The sequence below is a fragment of the Saccoglossus kowalevskii genome, chromosome 8 (assembly GCF_978046115.1).
Source record: "Saccoglossus kowalevskii chromosome 8, keSacKowa6.1, whole genome shotgun sequence".
NCBI classification, from domain to species: Eukaryota; Metazoa; Hemichordata; class Enteropneusta; family Harrimaniidae; genus Saccoglossus; species Saccoglossus kowalevskii.
The window spans coordinates 5751264-5778722 of record NC_140648.1 but is presented as its reverse complement, the minus strand read 5'-3'; the positions used below and the strand labels follow the sequence as shown (position 1 = coordinate 5778722).

The 27459-nt window shown below is 38.9% G+C and overlaps 1 protein-coding gene across 1 annotated transcript in view; it reads right to left on the bottom strand.

Moving 5' to 3' along the window:
* Nucleotides 1-27451, bottom strand: part of LOC100378749 (uncharacterized) — a 62986-nt gene extending 35535 nt beyond the window's left edge. Inside the window, exons 1-3 of the mRNA XM_002742368.4 lie at nt 27237-27451; nt 27017-27119; nt 26200-26381 (exon numbers count right to left, since the gene is read on the bottom strand). Of these exons, the coding sequence (XP_002742414.1) occupies nt 26200-26381; nt 27017-27119; nt 27237-27329 (378 nt within the window). The 5' untranslated portion in view covers nt 27330-27451. The remainder of the gene's footprint in view (nt 1-26199; nt 26382-27016; nt 27120-27236) is intronic.
* Between the last annotated feature and the right edge of the window lie 8 nt (nt 27452-27459).

Below are 27459 nucleotides of genomic sequence, written 5' to 3'. Positions count from 1 at the left end.
GACATTCACATCTGACATTTGCACGACATTCACATCTGACATTTGCACGACATTCACATCTGACATTTGCACGACATTCACATCTGACATTTGCACGACATTCACATCTGACATTTGCACGACATTCACATCTGACATTTGCACGACATTCACATCTGACATTTGCACGACATTCACATCTGACATTTGCACGACATTCACATCTGACATTTGCACGACATTCACATCTGACATTTGCACGACATTCACATCTGACATTTGCACGACATTCACATCTGACATTTGCACGACATTCACATCTGACATTTGCACGACATTCACATCTGACATTTGCACGACATTCACATCTGACATTTGCACGACATTCACATCCGACATTTGCACGACATTCACATCCGACATTTGCACGACATTCACATCCGACATTTGCACGACATTCACATCCGACATTTGCACGACATTCACATCCGACATTTGCACGACATTCACATCTGACATTTGCACGACATTCACATCTGACATTTGCACGACATTCACATCTGACATTTGCACGACATTCACATCTGACATTTGCACGACATTCACATCTGACATTTGCACGACATTCACATCTGACATTTGCACGACATTCACATCTGACATTTGCATGACATTCACATCTGACATTTGCACGACATCCACATCTGACATTTGCATGACATCCACATCTGACATTTGCATGACATTCACATCTGACATTTGCATGACATTCACATCTGACATTTGCATGACATCCACATCTGACAATAGCATGACATCCACATCTGACATTTGCACGACATTCACATCTGACATTTGCACGACATCCACATCTGACATTTGCACGACATTCACATCTGACATTTGCATGACATTCACATCTGACATTTGCATGACATTCACATCTGACATTTGCATGACATTCACATCTGACATTTGCATGACATTCACATCTGACATTTGCATGACATTCACATCTGACATTTGCATGACATTCACATCTGACATTTGCATGACATTCACATCTGACATTTGCATGACATTCACATCTGACATTTGCATGACATTCACATCTGACATTTGCATGACATCCACATCTGACATTTGCATGACATCCACATCTGACATTTGCATGACATCCACATCTGACATTTGCTTGACATTCACATCTGACATTTGCATGACATTCACATCTGACATTTGCATGACATCCACATTCAACATTTGCATCTGACATTCATGTCAATATTCACAGTGATGATGGAGTATTTAACACATACATATATACAGTCATAACATAATTTACATTTGTACCTATTCAATTCAGTAATAATAGTATTCTTAAATAGGCATCAGTGACAACATTAAATGCATATTCAATCTTATTTTAGACACCAGGAAGGACTAAAATATTCCAAAGAATTTGAAACCTTCAGAACAGTCACAACAGCCATAAAAAATATAGATTCCCCTCAGAGTACAACGATAATGGGAAGATAACATCACATGTTGCTTAAGACTGATTAAGCCAATGAGAGAATCAAAAGTCGATATTTGTTTCAAAGTCTAATATTAAGAATATAAGAGGGATGGTTAACATTGCTAACATCATACCAATTTTACTGGCTAATGTCAGTGACCCATAGTTCCAGTCTACAATTTAAGATTAAAAGCTTATACTGAATACAGTAAATCAGCATAAGTAAGACCTAGTAATGAGGTGTGTTGGAACGAACATACAGTGGCTTGCAGTACAAAGATGATTTGAATTATTATTCACATGAAACAGTGAGACAGTATTACAAAAGTGCTAGAATATTTGATGGATAGCTTCAGATTTACATGGACACAAGAAGCACATGCAGTAAGTGTATCAGATATAAATTTTTTTTTTTAGTTTCAATCAGCAATAATTTAGAAAGTATAAATACCAGGTAACATATACCGGTACTACATTATCAACTATCATTACCATTTTAAAACACAACTGTGTACTTTTGGATGAGTGATGCAAAATATTGATGCATCTAGAGAGCAAATATGCTCAGCTTAGGAAAGGGGAAACAAAAATATTAACCTGTCTGCCCCTATGCAAGAACTCTCCACAGATGTGACATTAATCTGTAAGTGACTGACCCCCTAGGTCCCTGAGGATTACCAACATTTACATATAAACTAAGATTGCATTAGGGAGTACTGTTGATTTTAATCACAGGTCATTGACATGATTGGCACTGCATTTAGAGTTTGATGGGTATGAATACATAGAATCTATTATACAATGTTGACATGTGCGAATCACACTCCAGACAGACAGAAATATGAAATAGAAGGTTGGTACAGATTCTATGCAATGCATTCCATCTATTATACAATGCTGACACTCCAGACAGACAGATAGAAATATGAAATTGAAGGTTGGTACAGATTCTATGCAATGCATTGCATCTATTATACAATGCTGACACTCCAGACAGACAGAAATATGAAATAGAAGGTTGGTACAGATTCTATGCAATGCATTCCATCTATTATACAATGCTGACACTCCAGACAGATAGAAATATGAAATTGAAGGTTGGTACAGATTCTATGCAATGCATTCCATCTATTATACAATGCTGACACTCCAGACAGGTAGAAATATGAAATTGAAGGTTGGTACAGATTCTAAGCAATGCATTGCATCTATTATACAATGCTGACACTCCAGACAGGTAGAAATATGAAATTGAAGGTTGGTACAGATTCTATGCAATGCATTGCATCTATTATACAATGCCGTCACTCCAGACAGATAGAAATATGAAATTGAAGGTTGGTACAGATTCTATGCAATGCATTGCATCTATTATACAATGCTGACACTCCAGACAGATAGAAATATGAAATTGAAGGTTGGTACAGATTCTATGCAATGCTGACACTCCAGACAGGTAGAAATATGAAATTGAAGGTTGGTACAGATTCTAAGCAATGCACTGCATCTATTATACAATGCTGACACTCCAGACAGGTAGAAATATGAAATTGAAGGTTGGTACAGATTCTATGCAATGCATTGCATCTATTATACAATGCCGTCACTCCAGACAGATAGAAATATGAAATTGAAGGTTGGTACAGATTCTATGCAATGCATTGCATCTATTATACAATGCTGACACTCCAGACAGATAGAAATATGAAATTGAAGGTTGGTACAGATTCTATGCAATGCTGACACTCCAGACAGGTAGAAATATGAAATTGAAGGTTGGTACAGATTGTATGGAATGCATGGCATATATTATACAATGCTGACACTTCAGACAGACAGAAATATGAAATTGAAGGTTGGTACAGATTCTATGCAATGCATTGCATCTATTATACAATGCTGACACTCCAGACAGACAGAAATATGAAATAGAAGGTTGGTACAGATTCTATGCAATGCATTCCATCTATTATACAATGCTGACACTCCAGACAGATAGAAATATGAAATTGAAGGTTGGTACAGATTCTATGCAATGCATTCCATCTATTATACAATGCTGACACTCCAGACAGGTAGAAATATGAAATTGAAGGTTGGTACAGATTCTAAGCAATGCATTGCATCTATTATACAATGCTGACACTCCAGACAGGTAGAAATATGAAATTGAAGGTTGGTACAGATTCTATGCAATGCTGACACTCCAGACAGGTAGAAATATGAAATTGAAGGTTGGTACAGATTGTATGGAATGCATGGCATATATTATACAATGCTGACACTTCAGACAGACAGAAATATGAAATTGAAGGTTGGTACAGATTCTATGCAATGCATTGCATCTATTATACAATGCTGACACTCCAGACAGACAGAAATATGAAATAGAAGGTTGGTACAGATTCTATGCAATGCATTCCATCTATTATACAATGCTGACACTCCAGACAGGTAGAAATATGAAATTGAAGGTTGGTACAGATTCTATGCAATGCATTCCATCTATTATACAATGCTGACACTCCAGACAGGTAGAAATATGAAATTGAAGGTTGGTACAGATTCTAAGCAATGCATTGCATCTATTATACAATGCTGACACTCCAGACAGGTAGAAATATGAAATTGAAGGTTGGTACAGATTCTATGCAATGCATTGCATCTATTATACAATGCCGTCACTCCAGACAGATAGAAATATGAAATTGAAGGTTGGTACAGATTCTATGCAATGCATTGCATCTATTATACAATGCTGACACTCCAGACAGATAGAAATATGAAATTGAAGGTTGGTACAGATTCTATGCAATGCTGACACTCCAGACAGGTAGAAATATGAAATTGAAGGTTGGTACAGATTCTAAGCAATGCACTGCATCTATTATACAATGCTGACACTCCAGACAGGTAGAAATATGAAATTGAAGGTTGGTACAGATTCTATGCAATGCATTGCATCTATTATACAATGCCGTCACTCCAGACAGATAGAAATATGAAATTGAAGGTTGGTACAGATTCTATGCAATGCATTGCATCTATTATACAATGCTGACACTCCAGACAGATAGAAATATGAAATTGAAGGTTGGTACAGATTCTATGCAATGCTGACACTCCAGACAGGTAGAAATATGAAATTGAAGGTTGGTACAGATTGTATGGAATGCATGGCATATATTATACAATGCTGACACTTCAGACAGACAGAAATATGAAATTGAAGGTTGGTACAGATTGTATGGAATGCATGGCATCTAATACACAATGTTGACATGGGTGAATTACACAATAAAACTGAATCTGAATCCACAAACGTCTCATGCCATCACATACAATATACATGTACCAGATGTATCGCATCACATCATAGATAGTGGTGAGAACACAATACAGTATTGTGCATCCAATCTGAAACAAGCTAGAAAGTATACACTCCACGTTTGTACTAGTCACCTATGCTGCTCAATGACGAGCAGGTGATCAATGTGTATGTGAACAGGGACTGAAAATCTAAAATTTAAACAAACTTGGCCAGCACAACATGGAGATAATGTGCTACATAGGTTTTTAGGCTTTTAGAACATAAACAAAAGATCTGCAGCATATGTATAGCATCATGTACATGTATCAACCATGTACCAAGTTTGGGGAAACTTTGTCCATCAACTTCTAGACATACACAACTGGTAGTTATATCAATCATTATTACCATTCAATTTGAAGAGATTTTAACACAGCTAATAACTGGTATGCTTTACTCAGTCAGAGGCTGATTTGCTTAAAAATCTGACCATGCCAAAAATATCAGTATCTAGAAACCTACTCATAATTCACATGCTAAAACCTACTAGACTACATTTCTGTGTCCAGTCATGTTGTTATGATTCAATCAGGAAATAGGAAAAAAATATCTGTATTTTCCTGCCAAAACAACCCTATTTTAATATCCGGTATTTATTTCAGTGGTGCTGAGTTCAGATATTATGATATGTCTACAGTATGCATGTCTGCAACTCGCATACAGGCTTGCATAAAGCCCTTCTACAATATGGCTATAGGGCTCTCATTATCGTTTAATTAAAAATCCACTCTTGGATCACAATGTCTAAATAAAAGGTCAATTAATTCACATTGTTAACCTTGTCACCACCAGACTTTCTCGTCCAAATTTTTCGACCCTTTTTTCTTATATTCCTTAATATTTCTGGAAATGAACCTTAATTTTTGAGCCAACAGACAAAATTTTAGTCAATTTTCAGCTTTTACCCAAAAAATTTGGCTATTTATGTCCAAATAATCTGAAGGGAAGTGCAGTCTATTAACTGGACTATTTTGTGATGAAAAGAGTGAACTAGTGGTGAAAAGGTTAAATATATTTCTTGGACAAATAATCTAATATATGATAGTAACCATACACTCAAATGACATCTAACGGAAGATAATATAGTGATTGCATATGATCATTACAGAATGTCAGCACAAGTTTGAAGAGCCACATACTGTCAGTGACATCATTCATCATATCTGCATCGGTAATTGATCTTCCAAGTCATTCTTGACAACATTCGCAAATATCTGAACCAAAAATCAACATTTAAACTATAACAACTCATTGCTCTATGGGATACCATCATCCCAGCATAAACCACTATAACGTATCCAGAATTCTGCCACCATACTTGTAGTAAGCATAATCAACATATTACCCCACCTGCATCAATTTCATTGGATGCCGCCAATCCATAAACTGCTTATATACAAAATAGTATGGCTAACATTTAAAGTCTATAATAACCTTGCCCTTGCTTACATTACTGATTAAATTTACTCCTTATACAATCTTCAATTTAACTTTTCTAAACAACAGAAATAATAAAGGGGACAATATTCCCTTCTTACGACGACCACCCAGATAAGACCAGTGGCAAATGGTGTCTTAACTTGCCAGTGTCGTCCCAATAACAAAGAACTGCTGATAGGGTGACAGGGTTGGCATGCCCGAGGACACTATACCCAATAACAAAGAACTGCTGATAGGGTGACAGGGTTGGCATGCCCGAGGACACTATACCCAATAACAAAGAACTGCTGATAGGGTGACAGGGTTGGCATGCCCGAGGACACTATACCCAATAACAAAGAACTGCTGATAGGGTGACAGGGTTGGCATGCCCGAGGACACTATACCCAATAACAAAGAACTGCTGATAGGGTGACAGGGTTGGCATGCCCGAGGACACTATACCCAATAACAAAGAACTGCTGATAGGGTGACAGGGTTGGCATGCCCGAGGACACTATACTCAATAACAAAGAACTGCTGATAGGGTGACAGGGTTGGCATGCCCGAGGACACTATACTCAATAACAAAGAACTGCTGATAGGGTGACAGGGTTGGCATGCCCGAGGACACTATACCCAATAACAAAGAACTGCTGATAGGGTGACAGGGTTGGCATGCCCGAGGACACTATACCCAATAACAAAGAACTGCTGATAGATTGACAGGGTTGGCATGCCCGAGGACACTATACCCAATAACAAAGAACTGCTGATAGGGTGACAGGGTTGGCATGCCCGAGGACACTATACCCAATAACAAAGAACTGCTGATAGGGTGACAGGGTTGGCATGCCCGAGGACACTATACCCAATAACAAAGAACTGCTGATAGGGTGACAGGGTTGGCATGCCCGAGGACACTATACCCAATAACAAAGAACTGCTGATAGGGTGACAGGGTTGGCATGCCCGAGGACACTATACTCAATAACAAAGAACTGCTGATAGGGTGACAGGGTTGGCATGCCCGAGGACACTATACCCAATAACAAAGAACTGCTGATAGATTGACAGGGTTGGCATGCCCAAGGACACTATACTCAATAACAAAGAACTGCTGATAGGGTGACAGGGTTGGCATGCCCGAGGACACTATACCCAATAACAAAGAACTGCTGATAGATTGACAGGGTTGGCATGCCCGAGGACACTATACCCAATAACAAAGAACTGCTGATAGGGTGACAGGGTTGGCATGCCCGAGGACACTATACCCAATAACAAAGAACTGCTGATAGGGTGACAGGGTTGGCATGCCCGAGGACACTATACCCAATAACAAAGAACTGCTGATAGATTGACAGGGTTGGCATGCCCGAGGACACTATACCCAATAACAAAGAACTGCTGATAGGGTGACAGGGTTGGCATGCCCGAGGACACTATACCCAATAACAAAGAACTGCTGATAGGGTGACAGGGTTGGCATGCCCGAGGACACTATACCCAATAACAAAGAACTGCTGATAGGGTGACAGGGTTGGCATGCCCGAGGACACTATACCCAATAACAAAGAACTGCTGATAGGGTGACAGGGTTGGCATGCCCGAGGACACTATACCCAATAACAAAGAACTGCTGATAGGGTGACAGGGTTGGCATGCCCGAGGACACTATACCCAATAACAAAGAACTGCTGATAGGGTGACAGGGTTGGCATGCCCGAGGACACTATACCCAATAACAAAGAACTGCTGATAGATTGACAGGGTTGGCATGCCCGAGGACACTATACCCAATAACAAAGAACTGCTGATAGGGTGACAGGGTTGGCATGCCCGAGGACACTATACCCAATAACAAAGAACTGCTGATAGGGTGACAGGGTTGGCATGCCCGAGGACACTATACCCAATAACAAAGAACTGCTGATAGGGTGACAGGGTTGGCATGCCCGAGGACACTATACCCAATAACAAAGAACTGCTGATAGGGTGACAGGGTTGGCATGCCCGAGGACACTATACCCAATAACAAAGAACTGCTGATAGGGTGACAGGGTTGGCATGCCCGAGGACACTATACCCAATAACAAAGAACTGCTGATAGGGTGACAGGGTTGGCATGCCCGAGGACACTATACCCAATAACAAAGAACTGCTGATAGGGTGACAGGGTTGGCATGCCCGAGGACACTATACCCAATAACAAAGAACTGCTGATAGGGTGACAGGGTTGGCATGCCCGAGGACACTATACCCAATAACAAAGAACTGCTGATAGGGTGACAGGGTTGGCATGCCCGAGGACACTATACCCAATAACAAAGAACTGCTGATAGGGTGACAGGGTTGGCATGCCCGAGGACACTATACCCAATAACAAAGAACTGCTGATAGGGTGACAGGGTTGGCATGCCCGAGGACACTATACCCAATAACAAAGAACTGCTGATAGGGTGACAGGGTTGGCATGCCCGAGGACACTATACCCAATAACAAAGAACTGCTGATAGGGTGACAGGGTTGGCATGCCCGAGGACACTATACCCAATAACAAAGAACTGCTGATAGGGTGACAGGGTTGGCATGCCCGAGGACACTATACCCAATAACAAAGAACTGCTGATAGGGTGACAGGGTTGGCATGCCCGAGGACACTATACCCAATAACAAAGAACTGCTGATAGGGTGACAGGGTTGGCATGCCCGAGGACACTATACCCAATAACAAAGAACTGCTGATAGGGTGACAGGGTTGGCATGCCCGAGGACACTATACCCAATAACAAAGAACTGCTGATAGGGTGACAGGGTTGGCATGCCCGAGGACACTATACCCAATAACAAAGAACTGCTGATAGGGTGACAGGGTTGGCATGCCCGAGGACACTATACCCAATAACAAAGAACTGCTGATAGGGTGACAGGGTTGGCATGCCCGAGGACACTATACCCAATAACAAAGAACTGCTGATAGGGTGACAGGGTTGGCATGCCCGAGGACACTATACCCAATAACAAAGAACTGCTGATAGGGTGACAGGGTTGGCATGCCCGAGGACACTATACCCAATAACAAAGAACTGCTGATAGGGTGACAGGGTTGGCATGCCCGAGGACACTATACCCAATAACAAAGAACTGCTGATAGGGTGACAGGGTTGGCATGCCCGAGGACACTATACCCAATAACAAAGAACTGCTGATAGGGTGACAGGGTTGGCATGCCCGAGGACACTATACCCAATAACAAAGAACTGCTGATAGGGTGACAGGGTTGGCATGCCCGAGGACACTATACCCAATAACAAAGAACTGCTGATAGGGTGACAGGGTTGGCATGCCCGAGGACACTATACCCAATAACAAAGAACTGCTGATAGGGTGACAGGGTTGGCATGCCCGAGGACACTATACCCAATAACAAAGAACTGCTGATAGGGTGACAGGGTTGGCATGCCCGAGGACACTATACCCAATAATAAAGAACTGCTGATAGGGGGACAGGGTTGGCATGCCCGAGGACACTATACCCAATAACAAAGAACTGCTGATAGGGTGACAGGGTTGGCATGCCCGAGGACACTATACCCAATAACAAAGAACTGCTGATAGGGTGACAGGGTTGGCATGCCCGAGGACACTATACCCAATAATAAAGAACTGCTGATAGGGTGACAGGGTTGGCATGCCCGAGGACACTATACCCAATAACAAAGAACTGCTGATAGGGTGACAGGGTTGGCATGCCCGAGGACACTATACCCAATAACAAAGAACTGCTGATAGGGTGACAGGGTTGGCATGCCCGAGGACACTATACCCAATAACAAAGAACTGCTGATAGGGTGACAGCGTTGGCATGCCCAAGGACACTATACCCAATAACAAAGAACTGCTGATAGGGTGACAGGGTTGGCATGCCCGAGGACACTATACCCAATAACAAAGAACTGCTGATAGGGTGACAGGGTTGGCATGCCCGAGGACACTATAGCCAATAACAAAGAACTGCTGATAGGGTGACAGGGTTGGCATGCCCGAGGACACTATACCCAATAACAAAGAACTGCTGATAGGGTGACAGCGTTGGCATGCCCGAGGACACTATACCCAATAACAAAGAACTGCTGATAGGGTGACAGGGTTGGCATGTCCGAGGACACTATACCCAATAACAAAGAACTGCTGATAGGGTGACAGGGTTGGCATGCCCGAGGACACTATACCCAAACCTACATTCTTGGGTGACTTGCATTCCAAAGAAAAAGAGGCAGACACAGTTCTGCATGAGGGCATAGGCCGAAAGCGACACGTCCAAGGAGCGCTGACGAGAGAAACTTCCCCACACAAATCTGTAGCAGAGTCGTCCGGGCCGGGTCAGAAACCACTACAACAGGACCTACCCTAAAGGGACCCTCCTCAACGGTTTGGGTGTCTCTTAGGTAATAACTGGTAAAGACGTTTGTATTCTCCAGAAGCCCGCCCTCAGTATATGCTTCAGGGGGTACCTGATGCAAGAGCCAATGATTTAGCGATCGCACGAACGCCATGCGCTCGTACTTGGTGTCTCTGTAGACTCTGTGTCGAGGATGCCAGATGGTCATAAACCTCACACACTGTCGCATTGATTCACCTAGAAATGGAAGTCGAGGAGGCTGGTCTGTCCTGCTTACCCTGGCCATAACACATACACATAACACATGTGCTTGCTGCCATGCCTCAACTCCCTAGTACGGTCATAGTAACTCAACGCTCGAAACGGGCAAAGAAGCAACTCCTCTTGATTCTCTGAGCCGACAATGTTGGCTAGACGGGGTATGACGCTTGGCTAAGGATCGTGTCCTGGGACTTGGCAAGAAACCAGATGCGTGTCTTTAGCACAGCTTGATTGTCCATAAAAGTGACACAATCGTTGGAGAAGGACAGGGCGCCTAGCTTAAAACGACGCCTACCCGAGGCGAAAGCTAGTAGGAAGACTGTTTTCCACGTCAAATATCTCAGTGGTGCTGATCCCAGGGGCTCCAAGGGTGGTCTGCTTAAAGCTTACAATACAACCGACAAGTCCCAATTGGGTGGTACCCTACCACGATAGAGAAGGGACGCTTGCCTCCTGGCTACTTCTGGCCAGTGGGTGCCAACTTTGGTCGTTATGTTTTCTCAACTTGGGGTCCTTTCTGCTTGCCCTTGGCAGAAGCCAAACTGGCTTGCAGATCTTACCTGTACCAACTGGTCAGTGGGATCCCGAAGCACTGAGACTGCTCCTTTCATCCTCAAATGAAAGAGGTTGGGGGAGGTCCAGTCTGCATAACCAAGGCGTGAAGCACCCAGTGACTCAGTTCGTCTGCGAAAACAGCCAAAACAGCATTCCACTGCACAGAGACAGGCCACGACAGCAAGATGACACTGCAGGATATCCCGTGTAGCCAATGGCTGTGTCTGCTGGTCTAAGAAGGTTGGTGCGTTCCGCCTTTGAGACTTCTGCTGGAGTGCAAAACAATGTGTTCCAGTGGGCTGGCCACACAAACTCAAAAGTTGAGGGTTGCCACTCTGCTCTCAGAGCATGGATTGTTTCCAACTGAACTGACACAATATTCCATGAACGCAGCCATCCCCCTTTGCCCGTCCCACTGAAAAAAATTTGGGGTACCGGAGTCAAGGGAAGGAACCAAGGGATCCGACCGGGCGTGAGATTTGGCTCCAGACTCTGCTGGCTCTGGTCTCAAACACCGCCTTGAACGGGTAGCGCTTGGTCCAGTGGAAAGTGTTAAGCATGATGACCAAGGTCTGCCCATCAACAACGTCTGTGCGTTCCCAATGCGTCCAGCACTCGGCCGGGCCAGGAGAGTCATGAAGTAGGTGTTGCTTTCAATCCCGCCGTCTGGATCCTTGAAGTGACACCATCACTGAGTGACTGCTTCAGGATGAGGGTGGGGGTCTAACAATGGATCACTAGGATTGATGTCCCCCACATCAACCCCCCCCCCTCCACGCGCGCGTGGCTCACAGAGTCATTAAGAAGAACAGACTCTGAGTGTTCGCCCGAGGTTGCACCCACCAAATCATATCGTGTAACCCCCTTTTCCAAAAAAATAAGTAAGCAAGGGACACCCCTGATGGCCGGGCTGGTCCCCTCTGGAAGCTTCTGCATGTCCTCGCAGGAGGAGTGACCCGTAGACAGGACAAAAATAATCCCTTGTCACTGGATCCGACAGACCATCCCTGGCTGGCAGAGTACAGGGGGATACAGAACCTGCACACTCAATAGGGAGAAAAACAGAAGTGATCATAAGGCAAGATGGCGTCTCCCACCTTGGGTCACATGGTTAGTGACATGGAAAAAAATCTTTGAGGTCATGGGGCTTCGCCTTACCAAGATTTCTCTCTTCGTCGTTGGCTGAATCACAGATTAATGCCTATAGTTCAAATAGTTCACCACAGACTACGGTCATTTTGACTGACCGTAGTCTGTGGTGGGTAATTGAACATAATGAATTGACATGAACATGTATACCTATATGTATGATGCATGTGCCAAATAAGAATGAAAATGGTCAATAAGCCTTGGAGCTATAGCAGTACGATCAAAAAGCAAGATCGCCATCAGTTAGCCATCTTTGATCAGACCGTGAAACAAATCATCATAGACATGTATCCTAATATGTATAATATATGTACCAATTTTGAACAAAAATATAAAAAGTATGCATAAGATACCACATTTTCAAAAAACAAAATGATTGCCAGTCAGCCATCTTGGATTGAATCAGTAAACAACTGCATGTGCATACGTCCCAGATAAAGTACTAGGCACATGCAAAGAATAAACAGATTTGGTCTACAGGGTTCTGAGATAGGACTCTGGATGGATGGACGGACGGAGAACAAATTTCGGGGACCAAAAAAATACTGGATACAGCGAATATATCTGTTTCCTCATCTTTTACATTAAACTTCTAAAAAAAACACCCACCAAGTTGTTTTAGCAAAATTTAATTATAAAAAAGTTATTTACATTATGTTTAACATATGGTTGTGTGTAGCATTAAGTACTTCATATGTACATTATGTGTATGTACCATAAAATCTATATTGAAAGCCACATCCCTGATACCCATTCTATTCCTTTTGAACAAATGAGAACAAAAAATTCACCATTTCTCATATGTGTAGATGCTCTAATAAAGCCGCATTCCCAATGTTGCATTGCACAATTATAATTGAGTATGTTACGAACACTGAAATAAACAAATCATGACAATTCCAAGCAGCAAAAATTAATATGTTTGCAGAATTCAGATCATGGGAATTAGAATTTCCATGAAATTTAGTCGATATTTTCAATGAATAACAACATGCAAGCAAATGACTAGTCGTAAAAACAACCTCTTCTTTTGCATATTAGATCGCCATTGCATGCTTAGTAACATAGCAACCACTGAATTCGGCTCATCTGTTGAATTCTGATTGACAGATAATTACAAGTGTGATTATTTAACCTATGAATACTTGAACAGAACACCACAGCACTTTCCATCATTTGACTAGCATTTCTATCAAATTATGCAGCTTTGAAGAAACCAGATTTGCATCCACATAGACTACTGATCAAGTATATATTAGTCAGATTATTGAGAAATCTGCTAGGTTAGTACATACACATATGGATAGAAATAAAATGTGTGTCTAACAAGGTGACCTCACAAAACCCTGCACCAGCTATCAACATGCTTATATACTTTTTATACTTTCTTACACTATATTTTCGCTTCTAGTAACTTGTGTTTTTTTTTTTTTTGTAAAATACAGGTGTTTCTAAGGTCAAATGAAGGAAAACAAGTCATTGAAAATGACACAGTCCCCGTTAAGTTCTCTTTGTGCTCGTCATATTAAAGCGAAGGGGTTGTTGCGAGCGTGTCCTTGAAACTTGAGTTCCAAGTGGCGTATACAACAGATTGTTTATTTACATCAAAACACGTGTTTCGTGTCATAGTAATATGGCCAAAATAAAAACAGCCGTTATTCAGCCATCTTTGATCTGATTATGAAACACACTGATATGTATGATGTATGTGCCAAATACGAATGAAAATGGTACATAAATTGTGGAAATATAGTAGTAAGGCCAAAAAGTCAGATGGCTGTCAATCGGCCATCCTTGACCAGATTTTGAAACAAATTGTCATGGATATGCATCCTAACATGTATAAAGTACATGTATGTGCCAAATTTGAATGAAAACTGACAGAGCACGTCCAAGATACCGCATAAAAAAACAAAAACAAGATGCCTGCCAGTCGACCATCTTTGATCCATCATGGACATGTATCCTAACATGTATAATCTATGTACCAAGTTTGAATGACAACTGACAAAGCATGTCCAAAATACAACATTTTCAAAAAACAAGATGGCTGCCAGTCGGCCATTTTGAATCGAATCACTAAACCACTGCATGTGCATATGTCCCACATAAGGTACTAGGCACATGCAAAGAATGAACGGAATCGGTCCACAGGATTCTGAAATATGACGTTGGATAGACTGACGCAGGGACAGACGGACACACGGACGGACAGTCGGACGGACAGACTCAGGAACTCATGGACGGTCGGGGACATGTATCCTAACATGTATGATCTATGTAGTAAATTTGAATGAAAACTGACAAAGCATGTCCAAAATACAACATTTTCAAAAAACAAGATGGCTGCCAGTCAGCCATCTTTGATCCAATTGTGAAATAAATCATCATGGACATGTATCCTAACATGTATAATCTATGTACCAAGTTTGAATGAAAACTGACAAAGCATGTCCAAAATACAACATTTTCAAAAAACAAGATGGCTGTCAGTCGGCCATTTTGAATCGAATCGCTAAACCACTGCATGTGCATATGTCCCACATAAGGTACTAGGCACATGCAAAGAATGAACGGAATCGGTCCACAGGATTCTGAAATATGACGTTGGATAGACTGACGCACGGACAGACGGACACACGGACGGTCGGACGGACAGACTCAGGAACTCACGGACGGTCGGGACATGTATCCTAACATGTATGATCTATGTACTAAATTTGAATGAAAACTGACAAAGCATGTCCAAAATACGACATTTTCAAAAAACAAGATGGCTGCCAGTCGGCCATCTTTGATCCAATTGTGAAATAAATCATCATGGACATGTATCCTAACATGTATAATCTATGTACCAAGTTTGAATGAAAACTGACAAAGCATGTCCAAAATACAACATTTTCAAAAAACAAGATGGCTGCCAGTCGGCCATTTTGAATCGAATCACTAAACCACTGCATGTGCATATGTCCCACATAAAGTACTAGGCACATGCAAAGAATGAACGGAATCGGTCCAAGGGACTCTGAGATATGACTCCGGACGGACGCACGAACGGACGAAGACCGAATTATAAGTCCCCGTTTTCGGACTTCGTCCGAACGGGGACTAATTAGATGATTCAGCATAAAAGCCATGTGATGTGCACTTATATTGGAGATGTGCTTACGCTGAAACCTCTCTAAATTCCAAAGAAACCTGCCTAAATGGAACACCAGCGAAATGTGTTCAGTTTACAGAGATATTCAGTCTATTAAAATGAATATTCAGTGTTTATTCAAACTGTGCATGTTCCTGTGTTGTAACAGTACTATATAAATAAGAATACCTGACAAACATCAATGAAATGTATATGCGTTATAGTAGTCAAGTTTTCATACACATATAAATTTCTGTAGAATGCTATAATTAGGCAGACGGTTTTCAACCCTCTTATTCACATAGTTCATACCTACCATAGACTCTGGTCAGTCAAAATGACTATTTTGAACTGTAGGCATTAATCTGCGATTCAGTCAACGACGGTAAGAGAAATCTAGGTCAGGGGATTTTCTTCCACGTCACAATCCACGTGACCAGAAACTGAGGGATCCGGCCAGGGAGTGAAGTTTGGCTCCAGACTCTACTGGCTCCGGTCTCAAACATTGTATCGATCGTGTAGCGCTTGGTCCAGCGGAAAGAATTAAGCATGAGATTGCCCCACCTAGAATCTTAGGGCCTGTATTCCGCAGGCAACCAAGGTTAGTCTGTGCGTTCCCACTGCGTTCAGCACTCGGCCGGACTAGAAGTCATGCAGTTGGTGTTGCTTTGGATCTCGCCGTCTGGATCTCGGAAGCGACAGCACTACCGAGAGAGACTGCTTCAGGATCGAGGGTGGGGTGGGGGGATCGAACATCGGATCACTAGGATCCATGTTCCCTACATCACCCATGGTGTGGCTCACAGAGTTGTTACAGAGTACAGACTCTGAGGGGCCGCCCAAGGTTGTACTTGCCAAATCAGATATCGCCTACCCCCCTTCACTTTTCAAAAAAAAAGTGAGCAAGGGTATGTCCGAGACTCTTTGATGGCCGCGTCGGTCTGGGAGCGTCTGCAGGTCCTCGCAGGAAGAGTGACCCGTAATGGAGGCAGGACTCTGGGGGAAAAATAATCCCTTGTCACTGGATCCGACAGACGATCCCTGGCTGGCAGAGTGTAGGGTTTTTTGTTTTTTTACAAAACCCAATGTCCTTCCCTGCTTGGTCCCCTCCAAAATCGGAGGCCTGACCGTCATGTATGGAATTATTATATGTACAATTGATTGTAACAAATCTGGGTCAGAACAAAAATAAATTTTGAATGGTTGGGCTTTGTTACACATTAAGAACATATTATAATATTCTGTTTATTGCTAACTAAAGCATTCATTGTTCACATAAAATAAAATCTCCACAGTCAATACTGTGATCCATCACTGAGTATCTCGTATGTAGACTATCCCCCTCTAAGTTTCTATAAAATGAAAATGAAAAGTAATAAGCAATATTGGACATTACTGAATTGAAAGTACAGGTTAATGGGATTCAACACTGAATAACAAACAAATAATTTAACAAAGAGATAGCCTTCTTTCCCAGATGGGTCAAAGGGTAATTAAGGTCAGTGACCTCTATGTGAAGGGCTGTCATTTCTTATCAACCATAATATTGTCAACATTTCATTTTAGTCAAAAGTACATACTGGTAAGTACCAAACTGTTTGTCACAGGATAAAAATGAAATAAGTTTTATAATACAACCACAGCAAATATTTTGCGGGGTCTATGTATATACCTGGTACTAAGCAAAAATGTTTTCTCAGAGAAATCACAACCCATAGTTTGTAACAAAATATTTGTTGATTGATGTAATATGTTGATATAAAGACTGGATTATCATTTACCATGAATTGAAGATGAAAAAATAGTATTTGCAAGGACAAATTGGAATCAATGGTATGTACCTGCAATTCACATTACGCATAGTTCAATATTTCATCATGTGTACAAATACTTTTTTAGTTAACAATAAATTATAATTTAGTGTGAATTAGTATCATATATTAACAAGTATTGACAATGCACAGTCCTCATTCTGTATTCAATGCCAAAGGTCATCACTGCCAACAATGATGTGATGAGGAGTGGTGTGATGTAATCAGCCAGTGCTGGTAATGTCCTGTCTGTTATAAGTGGCGTATATTTGGTTGAATCACTAAAAAATGTAATGAACAACCAAAATCTAGTATGGAGAATCATTTCAGAGAGTTTCAATGAAATTATGGCAAACCATCTCATAGAAACAGTTGTTAAAAATTCAACAAATCACAAAATAACACAATCTACTAGTATTTTATAACTTTCAGTGTTTGAGTATAATACTTTATGTGTAATTTCAACTGAATTAAGCAATATATTAAAGAGGAATAAACTTGAACATGGATGAAAACAAACTGGCTGCCATACGGTCATGTACACAAGTAACCCAAAATACATGATCATGATACAAAGTTTAAATGAAAGCAGCATGTTCAACTCCAAGACAGTGTCAGACACGCTTATTATCAGAATGGCTGACAGTCAGTCATACATGTATTTGATCAAATAAAAATTTATGCACACATGGTCTTTGTCTTTAGTTTGAAGGAGATTTGTTCAAAGCAAGTCTGGTAAATGGTTCTGAACCCATGCACCGATGCACGCACAGATGGAACCAAAATATACTCGGTATAGTCCCCAAAAAATCCTACGTAAAATAGGTATGTTGATGAAATCATTTAGCATCAGTGTGCATCACACAATGTTGTCAGTGGAAGTCGTCCCTAATAAAAATGCAATTATCTTGTTCACTCATCTGATATGTCCACAGCAGACTGAGTTCATACTAAGCTATGGAATGTGATTATTGATGTCCCCTGTCATTTTATTTTTTGCTGGAGGGGGGGCAGTCAGATTTGAGGTTAAGTCGGCTTCCTGTTGGAACATTTTTCAAAAAAAAATTATATGTAGGTCAAAGATTCTTTAGGATATAATGCATAATTTCTTCTCAATAGACCATTTTCCGTACACTGCGAGAATCACGCGTTATGCGTGAAATCGAACGTAAAAACAGGACAAACAAAGGTCATAGCGTCGTAGTCGCGTCAAACATCGCGTGGGATTCGACAAACGCGAAAGTATTTCGGGGACATTTCCATGCTTAATAATGTGCTGGCCACATTAGATGATAGGCAATTTCGATTAAGTGAGGGTATTCGGAAGCAATATTCCTCTGTCGAAGATCGGCCGGTCAATGTAAGCTGCGAAATAAAGAAATTCTAGTTCAAAATCAAATCGTTCGATTTTTGCGGCAGACGTTCGACGCGCGTCTTTCATGCATCTCGCGAGATCTCGCAATTGTTCGGAAAATCACCTATTGTAACATTGCATTTTGAGGCACACATTTGAGGTTGTATGTATCATAGGAACATGCACAAAGACAGTCATCATAAGTCTGATCATTAAAAAGCTAACAACCTACATGCACATAAAAAAGAAATAAAAAAAATACAAATCTTTTTTATTTTAAAACATGCAGTCATGATCATTATTTATGATCAACAGAACCCAAGATATAAATAGTGCTGTCAAATCATGACTTTTTATAGCTCAATGGTTGTTTGCCATACACCATAATCCCATTACAGACAAGTAATGATGACCTTTCATCATCTTATTGGACTTAGAAATGAAATAAAGTCTATTAGTAAATTGAGTAAATGACACTAAGGTCCTTTAAAACTTTGAGCAAACTGCACTACCGTATATAACATAATAATAGGAAGTCATGCCACAATTATACTATACATTATTGGGTATAAATTGACCATGCTAACTCTGTTACAAGCTTGCAATTCCAATTGCAAAATAATTTTACTCGCAATACTGAGTACCAAGCAGACACTGTACGGTCAGCTGCAATTAAAACTTCAATTTTGCAAAGACCAATTTTTACATGTTGTGAAAATCATGAATTATAGCAACAGTGAACATTTTATTGGGGTTCTTAAGACAGGTGATTCATTCAATGACAACATTTAATTCTCAGGCAATCTTTAATTTGAACTGTATATAGCCTGTGATAAAAAATTTCTAGCATTATAATCTTAATTATAGATTAAGCTAACATTTGGGTCATTACACCATACAAAGTCAATTTACAAGTTATAAATAAAAAAACTATTATTCTATTTCACGGACAAAATTCAAGATAGTGGTATTATGGGTGCACATGGCAGCAAATGGAAGAATCATGTTATGATTTCAACTCAGTGCTCCAAAAAAATAATGTACTTAATTATAGAGGGATAAGGTAGCCACCACAAAGGTAAAACTAAGCGCGCTAGTGAGAATTACAACTGATTAAAGTCAGTGCTCACTGCTCTGAAGGAGAGAATTCGGGTTAGCTTACCCAGACAAATTTGTAAACTAATCATAGTTACAGTATTCATGAATCAATCATACTCTGACACAATCAACACGGTTTCTTGAACCCTCCTACAATTATAATTCAGACTTGGAAGACAGACAGGTAGTCGGTAAATACTTGGCAATTTGTATTTTCGATTTCAGTAATTGGAATTATTCTGCAAGGATGGGTAATAGAAGAAACGATGTTGTATCAATTTGCATAGTGCAATGCATGGACCCTGAAAGCTTCATCCTATATAAATGTATATGAAGATTACACTCTTATGTAGTATTACCGGTACTGAACAATGTGTAATATTGCATGTGGCAAAGAATATGTGTGTAAACTCTAAAGCAGAATGACAACAGTACCTTATCCCACTCATTATATTATTAGTATACATGTAGTAAAACAGAACATGTAAATGATGACAAGAACAGCGTTTAACTCATCTTCTCAGAAAACAACTAGACATACAAGTACATTGTATGACGACCGCATACTTAGGTATTATACTGTAATTTCAATGTGCTTTTAAGCAAAATTCATAAACACAGTGAGCTTTTCTGTGACAGAACATAGGCTAACCCAGCTATTTTTGTACTCGTCTCCCTTAGAAAAAAAAATAGATATCATATACATACTATGCAGTCAAGTGAAACAAGTGTGAAAAAAAAACATGGCTACACGATTACACATGTAACAACCTGAAAACAGGTTGTACAGATGCAAACATGGCTGTCATCATAGAAATATGCATGTACTGTATTTACACACAACATAAACAAACTAACACAATATTAAGGTTTTTTTTAAAATAGGGCATTAGTTTAACCATAGACCCTCTATGGTTTAACATTCAATAAGTGTTTATCTAGTGAACCTTGACCTACATGACATTTCACACCACATGTACATTGTTTTTGTGGCTTCCCATATCTGTAATGTATAGCTACCTGATACCTAATATACATAGAAATGGCTTCATACAGTGGTGCAATGCATTACCTACGGTAATACTGATTGTAGTTACAACCTTCTCTATATTTCAAGGTCATATGTCATGTTTAAGAAGTCAGAGGCCTGCCCAGTATTCAAAGAGGACAAAATACAGTGGTAGTCAATAGAGACACAAATAAGCTATAAGCTATAAGCCAGGAGAGGAATAAACTGTCAAGGGAGATCATACTTGATTACAATGTGTCTTACATGTAAAGTTGCCATTTACAGTTGAGATTGCTGAAGATACATGTATCTGAATATAAATTGTAACAATTATTTGTGTTATTTTTATGTTATGTGTGCATATACCATAGCACAAATCATGAAACAATAAAAAAGAACATGTTGTCTACTGTGCTTATATTGCAGCATGATTGCAGCAGTGACAATGTACAGATATTGACATAAACCAGTGAAAACAACTCATACTACCATAATACATGTCAACATATTATCTACAGTTAGGGTTTGTGCATGTTATTACAGGTTTGGTACGCATGTAATCCGATTGCCTGGTAATTTACATATGAATTGCAAGTTCTCCAAACTAGCCATTGTAATAGTACTACATGTATATATAATATATAATTATACTTGGAAGTAAATTTAGCAATATTAAGCATACTGCACCCAATCTAGATACAAAAGCTGCCACATGATAAAAATATGTCCCTGCTCACAACAGCTTAAAATAAACTACATGCTGCATGCTGTATATAAATAATGCATTTTACATATGATATTTTTAAAATAAATTATTTTTAGCAGTAGTTTAATTTATTTATTAAACAAACCTCAAATGAATGATGTCTTTGAGTACATACTGTTTTTTTTAATGACACAACACATGTACAAACAGGAAGTAGATTGACTTATTTAAGAAAACCTCTGCCAATAATCTGAATTTGCTTGAGTAGGGTCTCCAGTGAATTAATTTGTGGTACATTGGAAATTGAAAACAAATTTAATATGCTAATTATATGGAAACCAGTCCTATTGCTGGGTGCATATCAATATACTGTACTATACTGTACTATACATAATTTTCCAGACTAGGAGTTTTCAAGATGGGATGATTTAATTGCATGTACAAAATGTACAAGAATAAATATTTGCAAAAGTCACTATGATGATGTCTTTAATCCTCCAGTGAATTATCACTGCTACAAATTTTCACATATTTTTACTGACTCAGAAAATTGAAGTGGTATACAGTATCATACACATTAGGCTTGCTCATATTATTAGTAATTATTTTCATATTTAATGCAATATTATGATGAATCAATACATAATATATCAGCATCAACATATTATATTAATATTAAGAAATTAATATGGCACTGTATACCAGATTTCTAGGTGTATTTACAGAGTAGGCGTAGACAAATTATAATGATCACATCCTGCCAGTGACATCAAAGCTCTGGTGTAGAAACATGAATGAAGAAATGATAGCTAGACCAGGAAATTCAACAATACAGGGGTCAGATAAGGTCATATCATCTACATCTGTACTGCATAAGCACATGTTACCTATCAATCATCATTTACTTTAACAAAAAGTATACATTCCCCAACTGTACATATATACACAATAAAGGCAGACAAAAATTAAAATGAATCATATTGGTATAATCACAACCCCCACCCACTACCAATATAGAAAAGAAAGATGATTAACACTAACGGTGTTTACTACAAACAGACAAGCAATAATTTCATCATCCCCATTCAATATTAAAATAATTTTAGATATCCGTCCTGTTGTTGACAATGTGATAACACAATATACTTTTTTTTTAACTTCAAGAAACAAAAACAAGCTTTATTTAGGATAACAGTCCACCATTATTCATCCATTAATGGAATATAATATTTCATTAGTCTTACATCAGTGTCTGGGTTGACAACATTTAGTTATTGTTAATAATAATAATAATAAAAAAGGATTTTATTATTTTTTCACAGTGGTGATGTGTGTAACGGTAGTACCCTGTGGAGACAACAACCAATACGCTACTGTATGATCCGTTATAGCCACACAACACAGGCAGACACAAGGTAGCTGAATAAATGTGGCTGCTGTCTGGAATACAACTAATAAATATAATTTGGACAGACGTAGGAAATGAGGGGAAATGTATAGAAAGCTGTCACTCAGCTACTAGGAAAATGCCAACAGCCTAATAATTGACTGCCACACAGCTAATGTAGATATTAATTTCATTCCGACCTTTGACCTTTACACTACATTAAAAGCAGACAGTTGTATCGCAGCCAAGCATGAGTCTGGAAATAATAAAATAATTGTAATAATCTATACAGATTATATTATTTTGTAAGCTACTATGTAGGAATATTATTTCATACTTTTTAAAACTGAATCTGACCTAGCTTTTTCAATTTATATAGCTACAATACAGTACTAAGAGCAGTAACATGCTGGGTTGTAAATCAGGATTAAAATAAACTATATATATTTGTAGTGTGTATTATTTCAATAAAATCATCATTTTAGTCCTCTGTTATACACAGCATGTTTGATATAAGGACTGTAATGGGCAGTTTTAGAAGAAGAAATACAAAGAGAAGCTTGTCAATTTGTTTCACATACAAGTACTACTTGATGCTCAATACAAGGAAGGCAAAAAAATATTTGATGTCACTAATTTTATCTAAAAGACATGTATCTATTGTGCTGAAGGTACTGAAGAGCATGACTGAGAAATAGCAAAAAAAAAAAAAAAAAAAAAACAGAGCATAAATTACATTATTTGGCCATCTATAATTTTTTTTTAAAATTCAGAATCAACTAAATATGTGCAAATGATCTTATAAGTAAGGTAAAGTCTCAATAACTGCATAGTCCATCCATCACAATAAATTTGTACAAACTTTGATTAATTAATAGAAATAATTAAAACAATTGAAAAACTATGAGCTTATAATCACATTAAAACATTTTCTAAGCATTAATAATTGTAAAATAATAATTAATTTAAATCAGATAAACAAATTTATTGAGGTCTATGGATCATACACATATGTATTTGTTAAAAAAAAATCAAATGCAAAATTCAAATCAACTTATGGTGGGTATTTTTAGAGACAAATTAAAAAAGCTACAAGTACTACAAATGCATGAAAAAAACAATGAGGTGATACTTTCTCATTGACTCAAACCAAAACTTGAATTTGTATCCAGGGCCAACATTAGCATCGAGCCTTGCACACATGTCACATTAGGATTACGTTTTACACCAAAATTCTACTTGTCAGATATCAAGTATTAACATATGTAACACTTATCCACAGTTTTTGTCACTACATATTCCATGTCAATAGCCTCAATACCAACTCAGGTAAGTCCAAACAAATAGTCATAGGGTTGTAAGTAGCATTTGAAAGCCCTAAAAAACATTCAGTGATGCAAAATCTGAAACATTATATTTGCAACCATGGTTAAATGAAAAGGGTCTTACATATAATACTATAATGGAGCTTGTGAACTATTGATAGACTTGCAAATCTACACTCTGTTAGAGGGCACAATCCTTAATAAGGGTGCAGCTAATGATAAATCTTTTGAAACTGAAATATGTGGAGATAAAAATCAACCAACAAACAAACAACTGGCTGACTAGCACAGAATGTACCTGCTTTACTAGTAAGCAGGCACAAATCTCTCTGATATTCTATTCATAAAGGAGATAAATGAACAGCTACCAGTCAGTAGTTGCCTCAGGGCTCCCGGTGCTTGACTGAAATGACTGAAGGTTTTTTTATTATAATACATAAACACAGTATTAAATTCCTACAACACTTCAATTACAAAATGACTTGCATTTTTTCCGTTACTCTCACAAGTTTTTAAAAATACAAATGGTTGATCAGTAATAGTAGTAAGGTGTATCCCATTAACACGATTTTCTCACCAAATCAGAGTAACTTGCACAAAGGAATTGTCAATCATCAGGATTTAATAAGAATATGCATTATTAAACAGAAAGCATTCTTATCATATTAATTTTAGAGTAGATACATGTATGATTATAATGAATTAGTATGTAAATATACAAGGCAAAATAAAATAAATCCTATGTTACCTACCCATTTTGTGTGGAAAATCTAAATGTTAATTTTATGCAAATATATACCATAACACAGGTCATGCTAATAACGACATATATTTTGATTTCATGTACTTACTTCTAACTAGTGAATATATTCTGGAAACTTACTTAGATTTTTCACAACTGTAGTTAAACAATGATTATGTTCTCAAAAAAAAAACCTAAGAGTACAACTCATTGGGAAATGTATAATAAAAAAATCCTTGCCTACATACGTAGTAATTTTTTTTACCATTACCAAAAACATCAAATTTGTTTCATTTTACTTAAATGGTGACCCACAATGCAATGGTGCAATTTCAGGGATTAATACAATAAATTTGAATTCAATACCTTAATATGGAAAGTAATCTAACATTGAAAAATAGACCCCATTCAAATAAGCCACTGCTCCTTTCACAACCACTGAGGGGCAGTGACTTAACCAATCAAACAGTTTTGTTCAAGCCCAAAGCCTCAAAGCTAATAAGAACCTGAGTACTTATACTACATGTACTCTACGTGGTGAGTGTGTAATTACAGTATGGTGGTAACACTGGCTGTCACTCAGTCTATACTAATGATAGCAGTATTATTCAAACTTGATTGCCTTGACAATACGAGTTATCTGTGTCCCTAGGACCTTGGCGTACGCCGAGACACATATCCTGCATGACTAGTGGTATCAAATTGATATCCAAACAATATTTTATATTTTGTACTTTCGATTAATCTTTTTATTATTAACATCAACCAATGACATATCATAGCTGCATTATCCATAAATCTCTTATGCTATACAATGGTTTGCGAGAAAAAAAAATGTTTTTTTATATATAATTTAAGTAGTGGTTTCACACTTAAAATTTCTACTCACACAGAAGTTCTTGTTTCCACTACTAGGATGTAGAATCATGTCATAAAGAGAGAGTAATACATTTGAATAACAATTGTCTTACCACGTCACCACTTCCTGGTGGATTTGGTGTGCTCATCTGACCATGTGGGAATTCTCCTCGGTTGTATGGCTGGTTTTCGGAGAAAAACTGATGCCCGGGTGGGCGGGCCGGCATACCAGAGAAATTTTGGAAAGGTGGTAAAGATGATGATGAACCTGCTTGTTTATCCAGATTGGCTTTACCTACAAAGAGATTCAAGCCAACTGCAGTTATAGCAATCAAAAATCATGTTGACAGAGTTCAGATGGAAAAGATAGAAGGAAAGAGAGGAGAACGACAACAAAAGCGCACATTTTATGCTTACCCTGATAGTTCATTGCCACTGAACGCAAAGCAGAACTAGCAGGGTTGACAACAGGATTGGGGACAGCGGGAAGTGAAGGTTCCCCCTGGGGCGCAGCTGGGGCGTCCGTCGCCAAGGTGCTCAGGTCAGGGAAGGTGCGATTCTTGGGCGATTCAGTCCCTGCTGAATAAGGAATCATACAAACAGGACAAACAAAAAAAGAGGAGAAAAAAAGAGAAAGATAAGATTATTATCAGTTTGACATGAGCAAGATATATAAATACGCTCTGTGCCTGATGAGCATATGTATGCAAATAGAAGCACGTGTGTTTATTGAGACTATGAAAGCAAGTGAGAGAAGTGAGAAAAAAGTGAAGTTTTAATATTATATTGTAAATTCTTTTAAAAAGGTAATTATAAACAGGTATATGAGATCACCTATATACACTTATGTAAAAGCAGAGGGTATTTCACAGCAGTGACTACATCACATAGTCGAATGTTCATATAGGTATAATAAACAACGCTACGTACCCACTATGGTTTGTCTCAGTACAGATACATTTTCGATTATATTGTCGCAGTGTTCTTCAAGAACTCCCATGGACCGCAATGTATGCCTATCCAGTTGACAAACCTGTTAGGAATAAACACAACATACTCGTCAGCACATATATAACATCATTACCACGGCAAACATAAGTATTCGTAGCGATCAGAAACCGGGGAGATACAATACAGGTTTATGACTCACCGACGATAGCGTTTTGTAACCACACTTTTCAAATGTTTCGGCGTATTGTTTGCACATAAACGTCTCCAGCCATCGCTCTACAGGTCCGGACATCGTAATCTGAAATCTTTTCGTGAAACTTTGGTCGAATTACGCCCGAAATTCGCATCAAAATCATGGGTTATCTGCCTCTCAACCCAGTAAAGCTTTAGACCTTGATTTCATTATTCTATAAGGGCAAAGG